A 10,430-nucleotide genomic window follows, 5' to 3' on the forward strand; every position below is an offset into this window, starting at 1 on the left:
TGTATTTCTGAAGACAACACTTTTAATATGGATTTTTTCATTTTTAGAAGCTCAAATTTAAGATTTCTAATTAAGGGAGGAGAAATCTCACTCATTCCACCGCGATTTTAATAATTAAATGCTTTCTGGTGAAATTTAATGAGAATTTGCCTTCAACGTTATGACATTATTAGCTTGTCAACTGACCTGGAGAGAAAAAAATGCCCTTCAAACTTTATCAATCAACCATTATGATTTTCATCTGTTTCGGGGACCATTATATTGAATACAATATTTACAAAAAAAAATAAAAAAATACAACTATTTGTCATAGAAATTTTGCTTTAATTACCTCTAGTCAAGATTTAAGACCACTTAATCAAAGATCATAATCATATATGATACGATGTAATTATTTTGTTTAAAATCTTTGGTGCAATGAAAATATTAGATGGGATATGAAAACAAATAATGATTCTGAAAAGGATTTAGTTTTTATATTGTTAATAGAGATAAGCATTTAGTACCCCCTCGATCTATGGCTAAAGTTGCTGCAACACACTCCGACTTCACATGGGTCCTATTACCTCTCTGAAATCAATTTTAGCATATTTTTATCACTCTTTTATGCTGACGTAACACCTTTATTACATAAAAATGAAATCCACGTCAAAAGTGTCACGTCAGCTAAAAAGATGTCACATCAGTTAAAAAAAGTGATAAAAATACACTAAAATTGAATTCAAGGGGTAATATGACCCTTGTGAAGTTGAAGTGTGTCGTAGCAAATTTGGTCATAGTTCAGGGGTACTAGATGCTTTACTCTTGTTAATATAATTTTTTTTCACTAATTATGTATTTTAACTTATTATAACAGATAAGTTATGTTAATTATGTAGTCTTTTTAGCAGGTTTTGATATAATACACTTAATTATATACTAATAAATACTATCAGAAAATTACTAATTTTGATGAAGTTCGTTGGAATTTCAATTAGTCTATAATATTTTCGATGGATTTTTCATCGAAATTCCTTATCGACAAGCCAAATTATATTCTAACAAAACGTCTGGTGAAATTATGTAATAACAAAAATCATGTCCAATATGAACCTATGATTAGGCACAAATTAAATATTACTAATGTCTAATTTCATGAAGTTAATTATTAGATAAACATTACAAGTACAATATAATGGACACATCTACATTCCTTCAACTTAAAGAAATTCTCCATATTCCATTAAGGACCTAAAAAGAAATAGACTACCACTAACACAAATGACTTCAAATAGTACGTGAAAACAAATAAAAAAGACAAGAAAATGTTGTTTAAATAGTAACAAATTTAGTCTAATAAAATGTGACCTACCTACCCAATTTAATAATTTAGCTTATAGGAAATCAACAACCATTGAGACTTTACTTGTCCACTTGGTTCATGAAGCAAACTTGTTCAAGTAATTACTCCTTTAGTCTTATTTTATTTTATTTTTTATGTCTTAATTTGATCAAATACTAAATTCTGAAAAAGTGATAGAGTCTTATATCATACTAAGGTAACATTTAAATTGTCAAAATGTCTTAAATTATGTGGTGTGAAAAATGAAATTTGAAATACTAGAATTAAAGAGTTGCTATGCATGCAAATGTGCTTTTATAGAGACTAAAGAATAAAGTAAAACACATAAATTAAAACAAATGAAGTATATTACTGTTAAGAATTTGTGATTTTTATGCACACAGGGGTGGACAGTGATCAATAAATTGGGTCGAACAACATAGATCTCAAGGTCAAATACTAAAGATCACAAATTAATTTTTCCCATCTGTTCTAATTTCGATGGACAGAGTCACTTTTATTGATGAGAGGTGATATATATCATGTGAAATTAGTATAAATGCGCACACACTGATCCGAATATTGTTAGAGTTTATGACCCAAATTCTGTTGATTCGGCCCTGAAAAGTTTGCGGTGCGACTCATTTTGTGGGGTCAGTGGTGGTGGTGTAGGGATCAGGCCGATATGGACCTGTATGTTTTTGGGCTTAGAATTTATTTGTATGCACGTATTATATAGTGCATTTAGTGGGTCGGTTTTGGACGTAATAGATATAGACTTTCGTCTCATCATTGTACTTTTCTCCATTATAGTAAAAATCCTCCTTCTCTGCCCGTGATTTTTCCCGCAAATATTTTTACGTAAATCTATGTGTCTTTTTATTATTTTTCTTTTGCTTGTGGTATTACTTATTCTATCTGATCATAATAAATATGACAATATTTAAATTTATTAAAGAAATTTTACAGGTAGGTAGCTTGATGCTAAGATATTGTGAGAGGACTTAAACAACCAAAAATACAGCAGCAAGAACAATAAATATTAAGAAAAAAAGACTTATTTGTTGCAAATCTAAACATTAACACTAAATAATTCACAAGAGGGAGTTGCTAGTAAGTCCAATTTGACTCATTTCTGGGAGATTACTATTTATATACACCAAAATTTTCATTTTCACCAAAAATATGTAGTACTTTTAGTTTTTCCACGTATACATATAAATGGAAGAAAATACAGTTAGAATAAAATAAAAACCACTACCAAGAATGTGGTGGGATAATCGATACAACCACGAATTCAGAATTTTGAAGTTGTGAATTTTAAGTTCTTGAAAATTATAATTTATTGAATTCTTGCTTATTTATAGATACATTAAGTAAATATCTAAATACAAATACAGAATTCTAATCATTTTTTTATAATTATCAGAAATCTCGCTTTCGAGCTAAACAACACTTCCTCTCTCTCTGATGAGTCTTATGAAATGCAAATTCAGATTAATTGAGCCAGTAATTATATTCAAACATCAAATATAACAAAAAAAAAAAAAAAAAAAACAATCGTACTACATTATAACCAACAAAAATGATTGAGAGGCTATCATATCATAAACATTTAATTTTAATTATTTTTCATACACCACTTACACATGAAAACATTCTACGATGACTTCTGAATTTCACAAGTTGTTTATCCTTCATCGGATTACTATCCACGTGGAGAGATTGTGTTCGTCTATGAAGACGTTCTTTATCTATGTGATCGCCACCACCATTGTCAACCACCATCTTCTGATCATCGATCGATGGCATTTCATATTGTTTTGTACTATTATTTGGATAAAAATTTTCAATATTGTATGTATTTGCAACACCAATAGAGAGACATTCATATTTTCTACGAGTTTTGCTTCTCTTAATTGTTTTGTATACTAATGGAATGAGTCCTTCCATGGTAGTTTTTTTTTTTTTTTTTTTTTTTTGGAACTTTGAAGGAAAATTAGGAGAAGAAGAAGAAAGAAGAAAATGAATTATTTCAAGACTTTTGGTTAAGTTTCTATTGTTATATATGTGGGGTTTTGGTAGGAGTTTGACTAATTTTTATTTTTTTTTTGACTTCTAGTAAAATATCCGAAGTTTAAGTTAAACCGTAAGGTTTTTCTATAATAATCGTACTTGAAAATTATTTTTTAAAAATATAAAAATTTAATTCAGAAAATTGCCTTTTTAGGAGGTTAAAAATCAATTCAAAATTATTCACAAATTGGAGGAAAGTAAAATCCTTTCCTTTTTTAAAAAAAAGGACCTCTAGAAGGTCATTTCTTTTCTTTTTTTTTTCTTTTAAACAAAATATTTTTTGGGGAAAAAACCTAACCTTGCAAGATCATTTATTAATTTTTTATTTAGAAAAAAACTCTGGTAGTGGATTTTTGCAATTTTATTTTTAGAAAAGCCTACCTCCAAATTTAACTTTTGCGGCTAAAGAAAATAATTTTTCAATGAAAAGATTTTTTTTCTATCCTTTTTTTTGGAAGCCAATTTTTACTTTTTTTTCAGTAGTGTGTGATAATATTTCTCTATAAAAGTACTTCGCTGTTATCTTATAATTATATTTTGCAATAAATAAAAATGACTCGACGATGTAAAAATAACGTATAGGACGATGTATGCGACTTAAACTCAACGTCTCAAACTAATATATATCGTTTTTTTTCTTTTTTTTCTACATTTACTTTGATCATATATCTTGCCTCCAATCTTATCCTATTTTTGCATTTATTTATAATTTATTTTAGAGAAAAAAAAAAAATGTGTACATGAAAATGACACTTACTTGAAGCTTGACTTGTTCTTTATATGCTTATTAATTAAAAGAGAAAATGACCAGAAGTCCCGACCTTTACCCAAAATCTCAACTACATGCTTATACTTTGCAGGGGTCCTATGACTCCCTTGAACTATTTTAAAGTGGAATATTTACACCCTTGAACGCTGATATGACAAGAGAGTGTTTTACTCTCTTTAAAGAGAGTGAGAACGATTATTTTTAATATTTTTTTATTTTCTTTATTGATTTTTACTTATTCTTTTTCTTTTCATTTTCTTTCTTTATTCTTCTTCTTCTTATACACAATGGCATCCAAGAACTCATCAATGGCATAGAAAATTAATTAATTATTTTCTTCATCTCCAAGCACAAAATCGATTGATTTCGACTTCAAATTTGGCAAAAATTTCAAAATGGGTATTGTTCATTGTTTTAAACTTCAAGATTGTCGGAAATTTTAAAATCGATATTGTTCATTATTTATGACTTCAAAGTCGTCGTAAATTTTAAAATGGGTATTGTCCATTGTTTCCGACTTGAAGGTTGCTGAAAATTTTAAAATTCTCTATTGTTTCCAACTTTAAGGTTATTGAAAATTTATAATTTGGTATTATTCATTGTTTCCGACTTCAAAGTGGTCGAAAATTTTAAAATTGGTATTCTTCATTTGTTCCGGATTTAAGATAGTCAGAAATTTAAAAATTGATATTGTTCATTGTTTCCCACTTTAAGGTTATTGAAAATTTTAAATTCGATGTTGTTTATTATTTCCGACTTCAAGATCATCGAAAATTTTAAAATCGATATTGTCCATTATTTCCGACTTCAAGGTTGTCGTAAATTTTAAAATGGGTATTGTCCATTATTTCCGACTTCAAGGTCGTCGAAAATTTTAAAATTCTGTATTATTTTCGACTTTAAGGTCATCGAAAATTTTAAATTCGATATTTTTCATTGTTTCCGGATTCAAGGTCGTTGAAAATTTTGAAACTGGTATTGTTCGTTGTTTCCAGATTTAAGGTCGTCAGAAATTTAATAATTGATATGATCATTATTTTTCACTTCAAGGTTGTCAAAAATTTTCAAATTCGATGTTGTTTATTATTTTCGACTTCATCACACATTTCATAACCAAAGAATCGACAACAAACCAACATGAGCAATTATTCACCAATAACAAAGATCAAACAACACACAAACATTCAATCTCAACATCGCACATCACTCCTCATTTTTTCATTGACAGAAAACACACAGCTGACCCGATACATACACAAATTTACACACAGGGACGAAAAATACACACAAATGCACTTCATTGGAATTGAAAAACAACAACCTATACACACACGCAACACACATTTATATATCAGAATTATATTTAATTAATAAGATAAGAATCCACATTTTCTCTTAATTAAAATAAAAGACACATTGATTTGGTTGGAGTGTTTCTTTGTGCATCATTAACTTTTATATATCAAAATTATATTTAATTAATAAGATAAGAATCCACTTCTCTGTGGCATTTCTCACGACATAAAAAATTAGTGATGCAAATTCTAGAAGATATTTTATTATATAGGACTAACTTTAGGATAATCTTATTTTTATAAGAGCTTATTTAATACAATAATTGTATTGAAAAAAATATACATTATCAGATTAGTAGAAATTTAGTTATCGATGATTATTCATAACAAGCATGAATCTCTGACCTAGCTAGAAAATATGATAATTAATTTGTTAGAACAAGTAAAAATAAATTGACGATGTAACTTTATTAAATGAGAGAAGGAAAAGGAAAGTTTAACTACTTTAATTTGAGAAAGTTGATTATTATTATTATTATTTGATGCAATATTGATTTTTGATTAATTATTTATTTTCTTATTTTTTAAATGAATTAAGATGATTTTTTTTCTTTTATTGACTTAGTTTAGCTTAGGTGTATCCTCATCCACTTTTGTCTTGAGATATTGTCCTTTAGCACCTATTTGTCAACATTCTCTTTTGTGCAAGAAAGAGTACATGTGAACCACCAACTTATTTTAGCTCAATTTGGAAATTTCCTAGTTGTGATGTTTCTTTGCTATATCTCAACAAGGTACAGATAGATCGAAAAAATATTAGGAATAGGTGATTTAACAGAATATGATATGATTGAAGCAAATTAAGGATATGATGTTAGATAGAAGGTGTGGCGAACGCGAATGAAGGTCGAATATTAAAAGGTCGAAGTTTGTTCATGCTAATAGGGGAGTGCTGTCCTTAAATTATTAGTAGTCGTAGTGCTACGTTTATAGCATTTTGGTTTATAGATTCTAGTTTGATATATGTTGTTTCGGATAGGGAGTTGGCGCCAGTAGCATTATATTATTTTGTGGTGGTTTTGTATTATTATTATATGTTGTTGTGGTATTCCTTGTTGTCTTTGTACCTCTTTTAAGTTTTTTTCTGAACTATATTTTGTCTTGAGTCGAGGGTTCGTCGGAAACAGCCTCTATCCTCTCTCGACTCCACCGTATGAAAATACACTGGATATACCTCCGTATTTCATCTATTCTATTTTATATGACACTGAAATTTTGGAAAGTCAAATACTTTTCATTATAAATTTTTCTCAAACTCTTTAAAATATTTTGAGTTAATAACTTCACTTACTTAAAAGTAGCAGTTATAAATAGCTAGCTAGCTATATTTGATTGAAATCAACTTTTCACTTCTAACCATAAAATGTAGTTATTCTGATTTATAATACAGTTATTCTGATGGATAATACTTTTCATAAGTTCATATACAAATTTTAATACTTTGATCCTCATACTTTGATTATATGCTATTCACTTAGGATAATCTTATATAAAAATTTAGTTTATATACATTGACAGAATAAAAAATATTATATATTATTGGATCAGTAGAATTTAATTATCGATAATTATTCATAACAATTATGAATCTGTGGCCTAGCTAGAAAATATGGTAAATAAATTGTTAGAACGGGTAAAAATAAGTCGATAATGCAAACTTTTTTAAACGTGAGAGGGAAAAGGAAAGTTTAATGACTATTATAATTTAAGAAATTTAATCATTATAATTATTTGATATTGATTTTTGATTAATTATATATTTTCTTATTTTTTAAATGATTTAACACGATTTTTTTTTCTTTTATTGACTTAGTATAGATTAGGTGTATACTCATCCACTTTGCCTTGTGCTTTTGTCCTTTAGCCCCGCCCCCTCTTTGTCAACAACACAATGTGCCATTCTCTTTTGTGCAATTAAGTAATAATAATCAAGTTGGAAATTACCTAATCGTCATCTTTCTTTGCTATATCTCAACATTTTATGTAGTTTTCATAACTTAATTATTGATGTAAAGTGATTGTAGTATTATTTTGTGGTAGTATCGTTTTATTACTATTTGCTGTTGTGTTACTTTCTATTGTCTCTTATATCTCTATTATTTTTTTTTGGAGATAAGCATTCAGTATCCTCCTGAACTATGACCAAAGTTGCTACGACATACTCCAACTTCACAGGGATTCTATTACACGTCCGAACTTAGTTTTAATGAATTTTTGTCACCCTTTTGTGCTGACGTGACATCTTTATTATATAAAATGGGGTCCACATCAAGATGCCACGTCAGCTAAAAAGAATGACAAAAAATGTCACGTCTGCTAAAAAGAATGACAAAAACACGCTAAAATTTAGTTCAGAGGGGTAATAGAGAACCCATGAAGTTGGAGTGCGTCATAACAAATTTGGTCATAGTCCAGCTGGGGTACTAGATGCTTTACTCTTTCTTTTGTAGACTGTTTTTTTTTTTGTCTTGAGCCGAGGGTCTATAGAAAATAATCTCTCTATCTCACCTCTAAAGTAATGATACGAACTACGTACACTCTACTTTCACCAAACCCCACTTTATACACCGAGTATTTTATTGTTGTCGTGGTTGTTCATAGCTTAATTAACACTCAACATGGCCTATTTAGTTTGGGAAAAGGCATCGTTTCCATCCCAAACTATATCCGAAAAGTTGAAGCCACACCTAAACTATACTAGTGACCTATTACACACCTAAACTTTAAAAAAGTGAAACTATTTACACCCTGTCAGGCTACCACCACTTGCATGTGGTGTAGTGTTTTACACGCGCTGCCATGTCAGTAAAAAGTATCACTTTTTTATAGTTAAGGTGTGTAATAGGTCATTTATATAGTTTAGGTGTGGATTCGACTTTTCGACTATAGTTTGGGGTGAAAACGATGCCTTTTTCCTTGATGTTTTTAGCCGTTTACTTTTGTTATTTAATAGGCTGAACGCGCCTAAAATAAGTGTAATACACGCGCCTTAAAATGGGGGTCGCGGGGAGGTAATAATATCACTTTTATATAATTAAGTTGTGTAATAGGTCACTTATATAATTTATGTGTGGCTTAGATTTTTTTTTATATAGTATGGAGCGAAAATAATATCTTTTCCCATTTAGGTTTAAATAATTAACATATGATATGTATGCCTATAGGCTATAAATATACAAGTTTTAAATTTTGAGGTTTGGTGAAAGTGTGACAAAAGGAGATGAATTCGAACCTTCGATTAACAAAAGTCCACATAGCAATTTTGATATGTTACACTTTAAATCAACCGGCTATTTCTTCTAAATAATGATTATGACGAATATTGTTTTAAAAAATGTAACACTTTAAATTAGTCGACATCCCTTCTAAACAATGATTATGATGAAAAATAGAGTTAATAGAAAATCAATTAGACATATCCTTTCAAACCCAAAAAAGAACCGTTAGTGCACAAAGTTCTCGCTATATATGCACGAAATTCAAAAAAAAGGACGGACCATGAGGTAAAATGGAGTTGTCGTTTGAGGTTCGTTTTTTGTATTTTGCTTAATTTCTAATTTACCTAACCCACTTTTGCCACATTTCGTGAAGATATATACTTAGTTCTTTCATTTATTTCTGTTTATGTGACACTTTTTATTTTTTAAATTTAAATTATATAAATTTAATTTGAACGGTATTTTATCATGTATCTTTCTAATCATATTGACATATAAAAAATTATAATTTGTAGTATTTTTTTCAAAACGAAAATATCTCTCTCTCTCTATATATATATATAATAGGGTGAAAATTGTTTTCCCCTCCGAAGTTTGTCTTAAAAATCAACCTCCTCTCTAATTATCAACAATAGTCAACCTCCCCCCTTTATTCCATGCAATGTCCATTTTGTCCTTGTAATATGATAATATTTATGGACATTGCAAATTTGGTCATAGTTCAGGGGTACTAGATGTTTTTCTCGAATAAAAATAAGGTCAAATTTTAAAGATTATATTATTTATATAAATTATAAAATATGTAATACTCTATTAATGACAATCACATCTTATTTACTAATATAGACAATAGATAATATCGTTTCTTATCACTTGATCCTCATACTAAAAATAGAAGTTTTAATTTATCTGCTCAATTTGTGAAATTAAAAGAATTGTATTATATTTTTTTTCTACCATTTAGTGTTAAATAACTATATAAAGTAACAATATAGACAAATTTAAAGTTTCAAATTATTATTAATAAGGTTAATTTAGCAAAATATACCTCTAAGTAAAATTTTCTTAAGGATTGTGTTATATCAACAAAAAGTTAAGTAATATGAAACAAATTTAGTAAGAGAGTGATAAAACACGAAAATATACGCATATGCATGTACATACATATGTATATATACACATTTAGGGGTGAGTTATTTGGAAACAAGTTATTCCGGGATTAGTTATTACAAAATAAGTTGTACTAACATGTATGTGTGATAATTTATCTCATCACTGTGGTATAAATGGTGCGACAAATAATTTTGACACTACCTAATATATCTAATTAAACACAGGATAAATAATCATGAACTTTATCACTGAATCATTATAATTATACCTCACACCAAACGACTCTTTAATAAATATAATACTAAAGTAACGATCTTAAAAATAACATTGAATTTTGTGATAAATTTATAAAAAGTATTAATTTGCTTATAAAGTTAATAAACTTAAATAAAATATTATAAATATCCATGTTAAAAAAATATTCATTACATATAATATAAAAAGATATTACATAAATATAAAATTAAAATTATAAGGACAAAATGGACATTGCATGGGACAAAAGGGGGGAGGTTAATTATTGTTGATAGTTCGAGGGAGGTTGATTTTTAAGACAAACTTCGGGGGGGGGGGGGGGG

The 10,430-nt window shown here is 28.4% G+C and overlaps 1 protein-coding gene across 1 annotated transcript; it reads right to left on the reverse strand.

Annotated features, from left to right (window-relative positions):
• Positions 1 to 2,894: 2,894 nt before the first annotated feature.
• On the reverse strand, positions 2,895 to 3,355 carry LOC107849731. The gene has a single exon (XM_016694293.2). It carries the CDS (start codon positions 3,272 to 3,274, stop codon positions 2,954 to 2,956), a length of 321 nt encoding a protein of 106 aa, XP_016549779.1. The 5' UTR covers positions 3,275 to 3,355; the 3' UTR covers positions 2,895 to 2,953.
• Between the last annotated feature and the right edge of the window lie 7,075 nt (positions 3,356 to 10,430).

Source organism: Capsicum annuum, chromosome 12 (genome assembly GCF_002878395.1).
Source record: "Capsicum annuum cultivar UCD-10X-F1 chromosome 12, UCD10Xv1.1, whole genome shotgun sequence".
NCBI lineage: Eukaryota > Viridiplantae > Streptophyta > Magnoliopsida > Solanales > Solanaceae > Capsicum > Capsicum annuum.

Coding starts and splice junctions, on each gene's coding strand:
- LOC107849731 (XM_016694293.2), bottom strand. CDS start 3,274: ATGGAAGGACTCATTCCATTAGTATACAAAACAATTAAGAGAAGCAAA.